This window comes from Macaca mulatta, chromosome 15 (genome assembly GCF_049350105.2).
Source record: "Macaca mulatta isolate MMU2019108-1 chromosome 15, T2T-MMU8v2.0, whole genome shotgun sequence".
NCBI classification, from domain to species: Eukaryota; Metazoa; Chordata; class Mammalia; order Primates; family Cercopithecidae; genus Macaca; species Macaca mulatta.
Window position 1 is genome coordinate 72,134,191 of NC_133420.1, and position 15,645 is coordinate 72,149,835.

The 15,645-nt window shown below is 42.5% G+C and overlaps 1 protein-coding gene across 2 annotated transcripts in view; it reads right to left on the reverse strand.

The window, feature by feature from the left end:
* TEK (TEK receptor tyrosine kinase) overlaps positions 1 to 14,937 on the reverse strand; it is a 121,737-nt gene extending 106,800 nt beyond the window's left edge. For both annotated transcript variants that reach the window (XM_015117580.3, XM_001105270.5), the window contains exon 1: positions 14,745 to 14,937. In XM_015117580.3, coding sequence (XP_014973066.3) covers positions 14,745 to 14,796 — 52 coding nt within the window. In that variant the 5' untranslated portion in view covers positions 14,797 to 14,937. The remainder of the gene's footprint in view (positions 1 to 14,744) is intronic.
* Positions 14,938 to 15,645: the final 708 nt, after the last annotated feature.

Consider the following 15,645-nt stretch of genomic DNA (forward strand, 5'->3'; position numbering starts at 1 on the left):
CTGGGCAACAGAGAGAGACTGTCTAAAAAAAAAAAAGAATAAATAAAGTGAAGAAATTTAACCTCTAGTGAGTTGACTGAATCTGAACAAAATGTTGACCTTTCTGGGCCTCCGTGTTGTCATCTGTAAAATGAGCAGGTTGAACTGATCCAGAATTTTTCAAAATATAGAACATTAGCTCCACGTGATACTCAAAAACAACAAAGATTATGCAAGTCTCCTGGAATTGGTATTAAGAGATTTCAGAAACACTGGGCTAGATAATCTTTTATGTCTCTGACAGTTCCAGTATTCTCTTACTCTAGGTAACAGTGTGTGGACTCTCCATGAAAACACCTACCCTCATTACACTGTATTTATGAAACTAAAATATTCCCTAATTCAGGTGATTTAGGGACCACATGCAGGGGAAGGAGAGTACCTGTGATGGAAGAGCTCTTTCCATATTCCCTTTACATCCCTGCATATCCTTTTAGTACCTTGAGCCTATGATGGCAGAGAGAAGGACCTAACCCATTTTAGCAGCTCACCCTATAATTAAGCTTACAGAAAAGCACATGGAAATAGGAACCTACCAGGATGTGAGATATCTCTCAGAAAGGAATCTATGCTTACCCACCCCATCTCCCTCCTCACTTGCCACTTTCTCCTAAGCCCAAGTCCTGTCCATTCACTAAAAAATGCTTTGCAATAGCACCTAGCTGCCAATTCTCTAGTCTCTCTTCCTAGCCTGCTCTTTCCTCCAATTTATTATTATTATTATTTTTTGAGACGGAGTCTCTGTCACCCAGGCTGGAGTGCAGTGCCACCATTCCAGCTCACTGCAACCTCCGCCTCCCAGGTTCAAGCAATTCTCCCGCCTCAGCCTCCCAGGTAGCTGGGACTACAGGGATGTGCCACCACGCCTGGCTAATTTTTTGTATTTTTAGTAGAGACAGGGTTTCACTGTATTAGCCAGGATGGTCTCGATCTCCTGACCTCATGATCCACCTGCCTTGGTCTCCCAAAGTGCTGGGATTACAGGCATGAGCCACTGCTCCCGGCCTCTTTCCTCCAATTTTTGATATAGTTGCAGCTCCTCCTTCCTTGGCTCATCCTTTCAGGATCGTCAGTCTCCTCTTCCTCTACCGGTATCACCCCTAGATGTAGGTTCCCAGACCTACCCTGTTGTCCTCCTCTTACCTCCAGACACGTCTCACTACCTCACACAGCTTCATCCTATACCCTAAAGGCTCCTATAAGTGTCTCCGTCCCTGACCATTTGGCTAATCTCAAACCAAATTACCTTTTCTCCAACCCATCTTCCCACCTTTAATCCTTGCCACCTTCTTCAATGTACCCATAGTGTAGCCGCAAAGAAGCACTGCATAAAAGTCTCTTAAACTTTTTATCCCAAATTTTCAGCTTTCCCCTCTGCCTAAAGTGCGCCCCCTCCTCACTTCCACTACTGATCTTTCATAATCCTGTTCTCCCTTCTCAAATGTCACCCTCCTGGTGAGATCCCTGTTCTCTCTCAGAATTGCTCACTCCAGTTTCCATGCTTCCATCTGCCTTTATCAAGGCACAGTTTCTCACCCACCAGACTGCAACTGCTTGAGTTCAAGTCCCTCTCTTAACTATCTTTGGAACTCCAAAGCCTAGCAGATTCCTAGTATATAGAAAGGGTCCAGTAGATGCTAGCTTCAATGAATGAGTAGAACTGATCAACCATTTCTCCACCGATGGGCATTACCTACTGCTTAGCTGACTGACTGCTGGGCCTTTTGTGAGGGAAGCCCACTGTGCCCAAGGTCTTGTCTATAATTTTACTAACAAATATCTACTTTCCAGGTTTCCTGGGAGAAACAAAATTAGAATCCAAGACGGTCCTTTGAGACAAGTGGATCACCGTGAAACTCTGTTTCACTTTGTTTATGTCACTAGGATAGTATTAATTCCATGCCCAAATTGCTTTTATGTTATTTATTTGGACACACATGCACATACGCAGTTCTAAAAAGGACGGGATTTGAGTGGCTAACTCATCTGGTTATAGCAGTGTCTCCCAAACTGCATTCACTCATGGATCACTTTTGTGAATCTTACTGAGTCCACAAACCACCTGTGCAATTTTTCTATCAATCATTATCTTTAACTCATTTTTTTCTTATCCTCATAACGAGGACTAATCATGAAATCACATGACTGATATGATACATATGCACACATATATACATATATCTATAAACATGTACAAATGTTTGTATATGTAAATAATTTGCATATTATATACAATATGCAAAATATGTTTATTTACAGATATAAAAATAGATACATATATATTTATAAATACATTTATAAATAAAAATTTTTTTAATACTTTGTAGTCCCAAGTAGCTGGGACTACAAGCATGTACCACCATGCCTGGCTAATTTTTTTGTATTTTTGGTAGAGATGGGGTTTCGCGATGTTGGTCAGGCTGGTCTTGAACTCCTGATCTCTGTTGATCTGCTCGCCTCAGCCTCCCAAAGTATATTTTAAATTACAAGTTTATATTTATGAATAAAATATATGTATATATTTATAAAATAAAATATATGTACATTTATAAAGAAAATATATTTATAAAATAAAATACATTTATAAAATAAAATAAATTTTTATTTATGAAATATATATACAAACTATCTTGCAGGCCAGCAGTAGTATATACCAATACACTTAGGGTAACCCGACTCAGAACATTTAATACAAAGCAAAGCTATTTTATTTATTTATTTATATTGAGACGGAGTTTCACTCTTGCCCAGGCTGGAGTGCAATGCCACAATCTTGGCTCACTGCAACCTCTGCCTCCTGGGTTCAAGTGATTCTCCTGCTTCAGCCTCCCAAGTAGCTGGGACTACAGTGTGCACCACCATGCCCAGCTAATTTTTTTGTATTTTTAGTAGAGATGGGGTTTCGTCATGTTGGTCAGGCTGGTCTTGAACTCCTGACCTCAGGTGATCTACTTGCCTCAGCCTCCCGAAGTGCTGGGATTACAGGCTTGAGCCACAGCACCCGGCCAGCAAAGCTATTTATTAAAGCATTTCTTTGTCAGCTAGTGTATCATGTCAGGTACTGGAAATATTGAAATGCCAAACAGTTCACAGCCCAGTGGGCAAAACCAACCAGTAAACTGTAAATTGTAATTAAATTTTCTAAGTGGACAAAGGCAAGTACCAAGGTGCCTGTATCTGAAACCTCTTAGGCACCAATGCAAACCCTCCTCATCCCAGCTTTTGCTCTGGCTGCAAGGACCACTTCTGATCTTTGAGCAGGTGCAATCTCAAAGTAGCTCACGTAGAGCCCAGTCAAGTATATCTTACTTCCTCACCTGTGGTAACCTGCTAGGTTCTTAGATCTACATAACCCTTGAACAAAGAAAGGGAATAGTGATAGATGAATGCCTCCCCTTTTCATTCTCAGATGAAGTTCTTTTTTTTTTTTTTTTTTTTTTTTTTTTTTTTTGACGGAGTCTTGCTCTGTCGCCCAGGCTGGAGTGCAGTGGCACAATCTCGGCTCACTGCAAGCTCTGCCTCCCAGGTTCATGACATTCTCCTGCCTCAGCCTCCCGAGTAGCTGGGACTACAGGCGCCCGCCACCATGCCCGGCTAATTTTTTTGTATTTTTAGTAGAGACGGGGTTTCACTGTGTTAGCCAGGATGGTCTCGATCTCCTGACCTCATGATCTGCCCGCCTTGGCCTCCCAAAGTGCTGGGATTAAAGGAGTGAGCCACCGCGCCCAGCCCCATTCGCAGATGAAGCTCTAAGTGTCATTTCATAAGGTTCCTCAGAAAGTCTGGAGCACCAGGCGTCTGTAGCTGCAGACAGCTTGATAATGCATACTTGTAGAGTTTCATTCCCCTAGTCCCTCACTCTTGCTTGCTGGGATCATTATCCCACATAATCCACCTGCAGATATGCCATGGCCTTCAGGCCATGTTTTTACCTCAGGCTAAGGCAGGGCCCTAATCCATGCAAGGAGGTTAAATAAGACTTCTTAGAAGATGTAACACCTGAGCTAAACCTCTAATCATGAATAAGTAAAGCAGGTGAAGAAGAGGTGACAAGGGCATGCTGGAAAGAGGAAACAGCATACACAAAGGCACAAATGCTTGAACACGAATGTTTGGAAACTGCAAAGAGCCTGGTATGACTTGAGTACACTTCCATCATAGTATATGGGACTGAGAACCACGAGAGGCTGGTGAGGTAGGCAAAGACTGTCTCCTGAAAAGCTACTGACCACAAGCAACGACGACCACCACCACCACCCTCTTCTTTGATTCTGAAGTGGGAGCAATGATGAATAGGTGGATGTTTAAATCAACCCCAGAAGATTATAACATACTTTCCAGATGCAAGGGGTATTGGACACAAAGTAGAATTGAGACTAAAGGCAGGTGCAATTAGAGTTAAGATGTGCTGAAATGGGGGCAGAGCTATTTCTCTCTCTCACACATGTGCATGCACACCCACATGCACACACACATGCACGTGCACACAGACACCAGGATAGGTCCAAAAATCCAACAAGCTTAGTCACAAGTGAGGCAGATTCCACTTGAAGTAAAAAAAAAAAAGTCAAGAAAGAGGAATCAATAGGTTTGGGATAAATGAGGTGGGAACCTTCAAATGGCAAATCATCCTAGAGCCTGTGATCAGTCGAGACCCAGAAATGAGAGGAAACTGGGGGCTGGCAAGAAAAAAGTTGGGAGCCCAATCTGGTTGAGAAACAGAACGGAATCTCCCCACCCGACTCTCTACATTTTTACAGAAGCCCAAGAACCCACAGGTCTAAGCCTCTCTCGCCTTGTCCCCACTATAAGGCCAGGCTTAGGGCACCAAGGGAAGCCAGGAACCTCATCTGCATGGAATATGAGTTGCCTGCCCTTGTGGATGAAAATGTGCTTTGAAAGGACTAGCATAAGGTAACATACAAGATATCAGTTTCATTTATAAGCAAACCTTAATAACACCTGATTTTTATCGAGTGCTAACTATGCGCCGGCGCTGTTCTAAGTATTTTTAAGTTATTTTTTTAAAAAGTCTTCCCCAAAACCACATGAAGAAATGCTGTTAGCTTCATTTTCTAGGAACTAGCCTGAGGTGACGATGAAACACTAGTTGGAAGGCAGCACAGTGAAGTGTTTTAAAGAGCCCAGGATTCGCTTCAGGTCATTTTTCACTGTAACTCTTGTCTCCATCATTTCCTACTGAGACATGTGGTCAGTCAGGATGATTCACTTCCAAGGGACAGAAGCTAACTCAAAATAGCTTGAACAAATAAAAGAAACTGGCTCACAGCACTGGAAGAGGCAGGGCTGAGGTGTTGAAAATCCTCGGACCCAGAGCTCAAATGCTATCAGAGTGCCTGTCTTGGTTCCATGTTTTGTTATTGGCCTCAGTCTCTCGTACTAAAGACGAGCTTATTCCAAGTGGTCAGTGAAGTTGGTAGCCCCAGGAATACAGTGAAGAAAGAGAGCCTTTTGCTTTCAAAGTGTTCGTAAATTCCCAGGGAAAGAGTCTAACTGGCCCTGCTGGGTTGTGCATCTTCTGTTTGAACCAACTGCTGTTGTTAGTTGGCTGGCACATTCTGTGACCAGTGATTGGCAGACCCATCAGAATCACCTAGAGGGAAAGCATGGCAGTTCTTGAAAGTTTGGAATGTTAGACATCCAAAATAACGGATGGCCGCCGTTGTTGTTTTCCGTTGTTTTGCTGTTATTTTTTAAGATGGGGTCTCACTATGTCGCCCAGGCTGGAATGCTGTGGCATGATCACGACATTCATGCAGCCTCAAACCCCCCGGCTAAAGCGATCCATCTATCTCAGACTCCCGGGTTGCTGGGACCACAGGTATGTGCCACCATACCCAGCCAATATTTTTATTATTTGTAGAGATGGGTCTCCCTATATTGCCCAGGCTGGTCTTGAACTCCTGGGCTCAAGCCATCTGCTTGCCTCGGCCTCCGAAAGAGCTGGGATTACAAGCATGAGCCACCACACCTGGCCAGTCACTACACATTTTAACCTTAAACCTTTGTGAACCTTGGTTTCCCTGTCTATTAAAAAAACAAATAATAATACCTATTGTGCAAAGTTGTTGTGAAATATTAAAAATCATATTTAACACTTGGCACATAGAGGCATTCAACCCAGGGTAGTCGTTTCTGTTATTACTGGTACTTATTGTTTTGTGGTTGTTTCTGACACAGGGATCAGAATTTGAAGCCCATCCCAGATTCCCAGATGTCTAAAGCACTCCTGTCCCCAGGGTGGAGTCCCTTTTGGCTCTGCAGCCAGACGCCTTGCACAGCCCAGGCCCTGTGTGCCAAGGTTAAGCTGGTTCACCATCTGATGGCCACAGAGCAGTGAGTGCCTCCCCAGCCCCAGCAATGTCAATACTGCCTTCCTGACTCCGCCTATTGTATCTGGAGGAAAGTGGCTGAGCATTGTCTTCCAGTGCTCCCCCCAGGAAGCATGATATCACCCTTTAACAAAAGCGGGAAAGCTGACAGATCTGCTGAGATGGGTGTGACCAGCACATACACCTCACTGGTCAAGCCCTGGGCAAGGGGCTGTGACAAGCAGAGAGCAAATGGCAGCCACCCACGATGCCCCTCAACCCCATGCCTGACTGGCTCCTTTGGCTAGTCCAAATGTTCTCCCTCTCTTTGTCACACCCATACCACGTGAGACATGAAACTACCAAGCAACGGGTATGCACTCCCTCTCATCAGCAGATGTGTTGAAAAGTGTCAGGACTCTGCCCATCTGGCACATCCACGTCTTCACACCTGCTCCTGCAGCCTTTGGGAAGGATGATCAGATTCCTGAAGGAACAACAGGGGGCAATGGGGGTGGGGCTGGGGGAAGCGGTCATAGCTAGATCTAAAACTCATTCTGCACGTGTAATGCGAGTTAAGGAATTGTCTGGCCAGATGGGTAAGAATAGGGTTATCAGTTCAAAATTCCAAAAATAAGGGAGGCAACTTTAGACATTCCCTTTCCTGAAAGCCAGGAGTGAAGCTAGGTGCTCCCTTCCAGCTCTGGTTTGGTGATGCTGCTGGTGCAGTTGGCTCTCTGTAAAATAACACACCTGCAGGCTGGTGCTCCCCTGCCAGGCCCGGAGGCTATCACTTGGCTGCCCCTATCTTACTGTCTTCTTCTTAAAATTCTCTTTCCAGCTGGGCGCAGTGGCTCACACCTGTAATCCCAGCACTTTGGGAGGCCGAGGCGGGCAGATCACGAGGTCAGGAGATCGAGACCATCCTGGCTAACACAGTGAAACCCTGTCTCTACAAAAATACAAAAAAAATAGCCAGGTGTGGTGGTGTGCGCCTGTAGTCCCAGCTACGTGGTAGGCTTAGGCTGAGGCAGGAGAATGGTGTGAACCCGGGAGGCAGAGCTTGCAGTGAGCCGAGATCGCACCACTGCACTCCAGCCTGGGCAACAGAGCGAAATTCCATCTTAAAAAAAAAAAAAAAAATTTTTCTTTCCGTGGCTGCTACAGCAGCAATTCTCTAAAGTCCCAGGATAGGAAGGTCATTGGTTTTGCTTCTCCTGTCAGATCCTTACCTGTTTCTTCTTCATCAAATTTTTGGGTATATGCTATTTCTCGTCCCTTCATTTTGATCTTGAAATATATCCATGCCTGTGGCTTCACTTACCATATACCAAAGATTTCTACATCTCAATCTCTTGCCCGATCCCCTTCCTCTGAGCTTCAGATCTGGACAGCCAAATTTTGACAAATATATTCCTTTACTGCCGGGCGTGGTGGCTCACGCCTGTAATCCCAGCACTTTGGGAGGCCAAGGCAGGTGGATCATGAGGTCAGGAGTTCGAGACAAGCCTGACCAAGATGGTGAAACCCCGTCTCTACTAAAAATACAAAAATTAGCCGGGTGCAGTGGCAGGTGCCTGTAATCCCAGCTACTCAGGAGGCTGAGGCAGAAGAATCACTTGAACCTGGGAGGTGGAACTTGCAGTGAGCTAAGATTGTGCCACTGCACTCCAGCCTGGGCAACAGAACAAGACTCCATCTCAAAACAAACAAACAAACAAAAAAACCTTCCTTTACATGTAGCCTCAAAATCAACATGAACAAAATAATAATTTGCCTATCCCAGCCCATCTCCAGCCAATTCCTTCTGCCATGTTTCCCAGCACATGGAATGGTACCACCATTATCCAAATCAGAATGCTGGAGCAATGACTTATTCTCCTCCCTCCCTCTCAACCTTCCATATGCAACAAATCACTAATTCCTGCAGTTTCACCTCCTAACCCTCTCTCACGCCCCCCGTTATCCTCACAGTCCTCTTGCCTGGAATGTTAGGAGGCCAAGTTGGTCTCAGCCTATGGTCTCTACCATGTTAATCCATCCTGAAAACTATTATTAGAGTGAATTTTTCAAGACTTAAATCTGATATACGACATGATGGAACAAACACGCTGCTAAATTTCAACATATACAGAATGAGTTACAAGCTACTTAAAATGGCCTGTGAGGCCCTTCTTGATCTGACCCCAACTTTAATTCTCTACCTTCATCCTACATTACAGCTTCACTCAGCTTCCTCAAGCCTGCCCTACTATTTTATACGCACCCCCTTCGTATAGGTTGTTCCCTCTAATGGGAAGTCTTTTCTTCCCTTTTCATCTTGGTTTTAAAATCATTTGGCTATGAGCAACTGATAACTATAACTGGACATAACTTTTGGCAATATTCACAACTATTTAGGAGTTCTTGCAAAGAGAGAAAAATCAACCTACAAGTTGTTTTCAAAATACCACTCATTTTCTTTAGTTGACATTCCACGTTTTTATACATTTAATTAAATATTTATATTCAATTTGGTTTCGTTTGTTGTTTTTTTGAGACAGGGTCTCGCTCTGTTGCCTAGGCTGGAGGGCAGTGGTATGATCATGGCTCACTGCAGCCTTGACCTCCCAGGCTCCAGCAATCCTAACACCTCAGCCTCCTGAGTAGCTGTGACTACATGCACGTGCCACCACGCCAGGCTAATTTTTGTATTTTTTGTAGAGACATGGGGTTTTGCCATGTTTCCCAGGCGGATCTGAAACTCCTAGGCTCAAGCGATTCGTCTGCCTGTCTCCCAAAATGCTAGGATTATAGGTGTGAGTAACTGCACCAGACCTTTATGCTTAATTCAGATGCTGCAATTTCATTTTGTATGATTGGACCCAATAAAAACTTTTATAGCCCTTGAAAAGCTCAGATTTTGTAAATACCTTTATTTGTTGTAATATCTCTATTAAATCATTTATCACAACATTTTACAATTCATCTGCCTGTATTCATTTTTACCACTAAAACGTGAGCTTAGCAAGGGGAAAAAATGATTCATCCTTATTTATATTCCTAGTTTTCAGGATAGTACATGGCTCAAAGGAAACCCTCAATAAGTCTTTGTTTGTTGAAAGGATAGATGAGTGAATGAATGAATGAATGACTGGTACGCAATAACTCAATAAAGATCTGTTGAATAGAAAATACGCATATGTTATAGGTAATATTCAACAATCGTACAATACCTCATCTTAAGTAAGGCCCTGGTTAGACCCACTTTTATGAGTGTATCTTTTATGTTTCACGCCTAACAGAAGAAACTTTCTTTCTACTTTATTTACATCAAACGTTTAATATAAGCTAAACTTTTGAGAGTATCATTTACAAGATATATAAAATTGATTAAGTTGGTGCAAAAGTAATTGCAGTTTTTGTCACTACTTTTCACCAACCTAATATTTATTTATTTATTTATTTATTTATTTTATTTTATTTTTTTGAGATGGAATCTTGCTCTGTCACTCAGGCTGGAGTGCAGCGGCACAATCTTGGCTCACTGCAACCTCCGCCTCCTGGGTTCAAGCTATTTTCCTGTCTCAGCCTTCTGAGTAGCTGGGATTACAGGCACGCGCCAGCACGCCCAGCTAACTCTTGTATATTTAGCAGAGAAGGGGTTTCACCATATTGGTCAGGGTGGTCTCAAACTCCTGACCTCGTGATCAGCCCATCTCGGCCTCCCAAAGTGCTAGGATTACAGGTGTGAGCCAACGTGCCTGGCCCAATGTAATATTATTATTTCGATATTACTGAGATCCTTTCTACAATGCTCTCTTTTCCTTTCAGGTCTGCTGTGAAGTACCAACATTTTCTTACTGTGACCATAAAACTCCATTCAACAAAAATTACTAAATATTAAATACATGTACTAATGAGAAAATAAATAATATCTGTTGTGAGAGATTTAGAGGCTAATTGGGCTAAATCTGGCCGCCCAAAGCTCAAAGACACAATCTGCATGGTAAAGGAGCCTAAACTTAGGAGAAGAATATCAGGAGGAAGAGTTGGCCCAGGCAAATTGAGTTGAATTGTGTTTGCAGAGTAGATATGAAAGATGTCATTTCTAAATGGATGGAACAGCATGAACAAGAGCCAAGAGGAAAGAATGTGTAGATTGTGGAGATGGGCCTGGTTGAAGCAGACAAGATACAAACAGGGATAAATGGATAAGTGAGGGGATGGTAGATGGGTAGTTGGCAAAGTGTTTGGGTTTATTAAGTTGGAATTGGCCAGCACAAAATTTGAGATTGGATTATGCTGCGGTTTTGTAGGCGACAGCACCTATGAATGTTAATGATTCTCCTACATCCTGGGGCAGATCAGTCCAGTCTTGACTAGCACAGTAGTTCTCATGGTAACACTTCTCTTTTGATTACACTAGCTTCATTTATTATTTTATTTTATTGAGATGGAGTCTCGCTCTGTCACCAGCCTGGAGTGCAGTGGTGTGATCTCAGCTCACTGCAACCTCCACCTTCTGGGTTCAAGCTATTATCCTGCCTCAGCCTCCCGAGTAGCTGGGACTACAGGCGCACACCACCACACCTAGCTAATTTTTGTATTTTAGTAGAGATGGGGTTTCACCATGTTGGCCAGGATGGTCTTGATCTCTTGACCTCATGATCCACCTGCCTCGGCCTCCCAAAGTGCTGAATTACAGGCATGAGCCACCGCGTCTGGTTCCAAGCTTCATTTATTAAGAGCATTCTTACTGGCTAAGCATTTCACAGGCATTATCACATTTGATTCTCATCACAACCCTGGAAATGGGTATTTCATCCGTAAAAGATGAGAAAAATGTGGCTTAGAGAAATTAAATAACTTGCTTATGGCTATCCAATTTGGGCTTTGACTTCATAATCCATGTTTCCTCCTTCAGTTTGCCTGCTATGTTTGTTGTTAAATTTCTCAGGTCTTCAGTGTTTCATGGATGTGCTCTAAGCAGTAGATTTAAGTGAAGTGATTACCATTTCTGATTTGGACTTTATATTTCTGCTAATGCAACACATTACAGTTTATACATTACCTTTTTAGCAAGCAGAGCATATATTGGCTTCCATGAGTTTTGTGTATCCCCAAAACCTAGGTGTCATTCACAAGAACTTTCAACAAACCGGGTCTCTCCCACATTAAATATACATAATTTATTTCTTAAACCCAAACACAGAACTTGACATTTGTCTATTTTGAAACAGTATCTTTTTGTTTTGGTTTTCCACCCTTCCAGCCTAGAACACTCTAAATCCTGATTCTGTGCGCTCACCAGTAAGCCATCTACAGAGAATAAGCAGGTGATACAATCACACAGATATCTTTTGGGGAGACAGAGGCTCAGGAGGCAAACTGATAATTTCAGAAGAATTTAGAGCCCACCCACCTAAATCCCCAGAGAACATCACATAGTCCTTTGAGATGAACTTGGAAGACTCCTTCCCTCCTGGAGAGACGCCTTGGAAGAACCAGACTCTTCCAGGAAGCTCTCCCAGGGCAGGGCTAAAAGGGAAATGCTGAGACCTAACAATGAAGACAATGCTTGGAAGGGAGCATCTGTGAAAAAAGCAAGCTCCTCCTTCTGAGAATAATTCCAAAGGGTGTCTCTGATCCCAGCTTCCAGACCTCCACCCTTGATTACTCAGACCTGACACTAGCCTTCCGAGACCAGCCCTAACAAGGAGGTTTCATCTGGGAGCACTTCCCTGACCTTACAACTGTTTCCTCTGCCACTCCAGACAAGATGTCTGCTATCTCTGAATCCAGTTGTTATTTAAAATGTCAAGTGACAAGGCCGGGCGTGGTGGCTCACGCCAGTAATCCCAGCACTTTGGGAGGCCGAGGCGGGTGGATCACTTAGGGTCAGGAGTTCAAGACCAGCCTGGCCAACATGGTGAAACCCCGTCTCTATTAAAAATACAACAAATTAGCTGGGCATGGCGGTGGCAGGTGCCTGTAATCCCAGCTACTTGAGAGGCTGAGGCACAGAATCGCTTGAACCTGGGAGGCAGAGGTTGCAGTGAGCCGAGATCACTCCACTATACTCTAGCCTGAGTAACAGAGCGAGACTCCATCTCAAAAAAAAAAAAAAAAAAAAAAAAGTCAAGTGACACAGTAAAAGGGGTATGAAGGCATGAGACTAGAGACTTCCTATTAGATCAGTGTTGATCATGTAGAAGATACTATGATAAATCAGTGATTTTTTTGTTAGTTTTCTATGTATACAACTCTTTAAAGAGAGCAGCCTGGTTTGATGAGGATAGGAGAGTAGGGAAAAGCTAATATAATAGAAACTGTTTGAAACCTGAAGTTAGCAATGATTTTCAAGTCAGAAAGGAAAGCAACAGAATCTAGGAATATTTGTGAGGAGCTTCTGAGACCTACACACCTCCTGCAGCCATTTTATGGGCCAGCAACTCTGCCATCCAGAGCCACCTTCACTGAAAAAAAGTGGCATTTCTTTCTTCAGTCTGTTGGTTCAGAAAAAAGAAATGAGAAACAACCTACTGGACTAGAGAGATAAACCTATAAGCCATAAGCGCCTTGCCCCACTGCTGTAGTCTACCAGGAGTTTGACTAGAGAAATGGGCTCCTATGGCTGTGGACATGATCTAGCTGGATTCTTCTCGTTGCAATTACCAAGCCTCAAGCAGTCAGGCTCATGGAGGCTTAGACTAGGAATGCAAGTTACAATCAAGACAACAGACCTACCTCAGAAACTAACCTTGCTAGTGTCACCCTTCCCAACAAGAATATGACCTACTTCCTCTCCTTGGTCCTCTCCCTTTTAAAGGCAGTGCTGTTTTTTTCAAGGATCTAAGGTCTAGACATGGAGCAACTATTTTGGCCACATGACCTTTTTGTTTGATGACAATTCTTCTAAGCCTGTATTGCACAGTGCTATAACATAGTTGCTTTAGGGGCAAAAAAGTGAATGAAAACCGTTGTGTGTGTATTACTTAACCTACAAAGTACCTCAGAGAAACTCTAGACACCTGGGCTTCACATCACTATAATCCCTGGTATAGAATCAGTTTCAGATTTTATGTCACTGGTAAATAATGGCCCTCAGAAAAAAAGAAAATCAAAAATGGAATCATGGTAATTATTTAAAGGTACATATTATTGGAGAAGTCAACATTATTTAAACAATTTCCATATAAATACTGAAGCCACCTAAAATCTTTAATTTTTAGCAACTTGTGTTACACATTCTTACTTTTAAAAATATTATTAAATTCTCAATATGTTGGTTGAGAGCTATAAAACAAATTGTATTCAACTCTTATTTAATTGGATTTTTTTTGAATATTTAAAATATTTCAAACATCTAGAAAATAGAGCAGATACTTATGTATACTTGAATCAAATTCTATTAATATAGCCTATATCCATGAAGTTTAGTGAATTTTCCCAAATTTATCTCCAATATCAATTCAATTTTCATTATAATTAGAATGTTTTCAAACTGAAGGAAAGAGACTGATGGCAATGATAATGTATTTGGGATCTGTAGTTGGGGTTTGGATACTGCCTTCTGCCTATGTCACAGAGGCTGAGTGAGCCACAGAGACACACCACTATCTGGAGTATCTGAGCAATAAACACACTAAATCCAAACATACTGGCCAACCATTCCTCCACTCTACAACAGGCTTCTATACTCTCCTGTGTTAACGATCTTGGTAACTGCCTAAATTTTTGCTTCATTGAGCCAGTAAACCCTTTATGAATTACTAGATGGCAAACATTTTTAAAACTAAAACAAAAATTCTAATGGCCCCAATCTCCCTGACCCTAACTACAAGGAAAAAAAAAAAAAAAAAGCCTACAATTTCATTAATTTGCTTAAAATAGGATATAAATATAAAATCTTTTCACAGAAAAGCATTTTTGTTCTCTTTAAAACAGTGACAATCTATACACTGCCTTAATAGGGCCCCTGTATTTCTCAACATGACTTTCATTTTTTACTGAAGATTCTCTTTAAAGTAGGTAAAACTGGTTTGTTCTTTAAAAATTCAGTAAGAAAAACACTCCAGAATGAGGAAGAGGAAAATAATGCATGATAGTAAGGAGATCTCTTCAAATAAGATGATTTAATCGGTCCTCAACGAGTTTATAACACAGGGGCCAATCACCCAGAAGACAAACTCTAAGAAAATCAGTTCATGCCACAGAGACTTTGCATTTCAATCCTTCCACACATATTGACTGGAGACTCACAGAGAAATGGTGCCTTTGCTACAGCCACCCCTTGTTAATCAGCACTGATGAGATTTGGGGAGAGCACCCAGAAGTCACTAACTCTGTTTTTAAAAATACTAATTTAAAAAAAATAAAGCCAAACCTTACCAGAAAGGAGCAAGCTGACTCCACAGAGAACTAAGCTGGCTAAAGAGTCCATGCTTCCCCAAATCTCTCCATCCAGTTTCCACAGATGTGCATGAGGTCCCAAGGATCCTTTCAAAAACCCAGCGGTTTGTGACTTTCCATTCGCATCGTCCTACTACGTCTTGTTTACAAGTTAGAGACAAGAAGGAACAGCACAGAAGCAGGCTGTAACAGTCTCATTTCTGTCTGAGCACAGGGAGTTTTAAGTTCCTTTTTCCTGTTTCCTTTGTAGATTAGGATGGGAAAGGCTGTATCTTAAAGGCATTTGGTATCAGCAGGGCTGGGGGCACTCAAGCCCTATCCATCTCGCAATTCATCAAAACACTTATCTGTTGCTGTTGCTTCTGCTGCTGCTGTTGCTGCTGCTGTAGGGGTAGAGGAATTTTTGTTGGAAGTGTGGGTCCCGGTCAGCATTTTCAGAAACAATAGGGGTATCCTCTCATAGGCGGGAAACTGAGAATAACAAGCCCTCCACCTATGTATGGTATGCGATGATGACCAATCCTTCTCAGACTTCTAACAGCTCTCCCGGGGCTACTGGGATCTCTGACAGAAGAAGCTTTTGGGTGTGGGGAACCGTTTTGGCTTTTGTTTTCTCATTTTAACCCACATGGTTTGAATTGGGAAAAGAAGGTTTCCGTGATGAGAAAATACAACCTGAAAGGCAATTAATTTCAGTGAGCACCGGTGAGGTCAATGCTCAACGTAGCCCCAAGAGACCAGAGTCCAAAATTGTTAGCCTGTTTTCTTTCACACAGATGGCCTGTTGGTTGGCCATTAGCCCAAAGATACCCATGTTGCTGGCTATAGCTTTAATTTTCATTAACAATTCATCTAAAGGTGATCAAATTTCTTGAAGAAG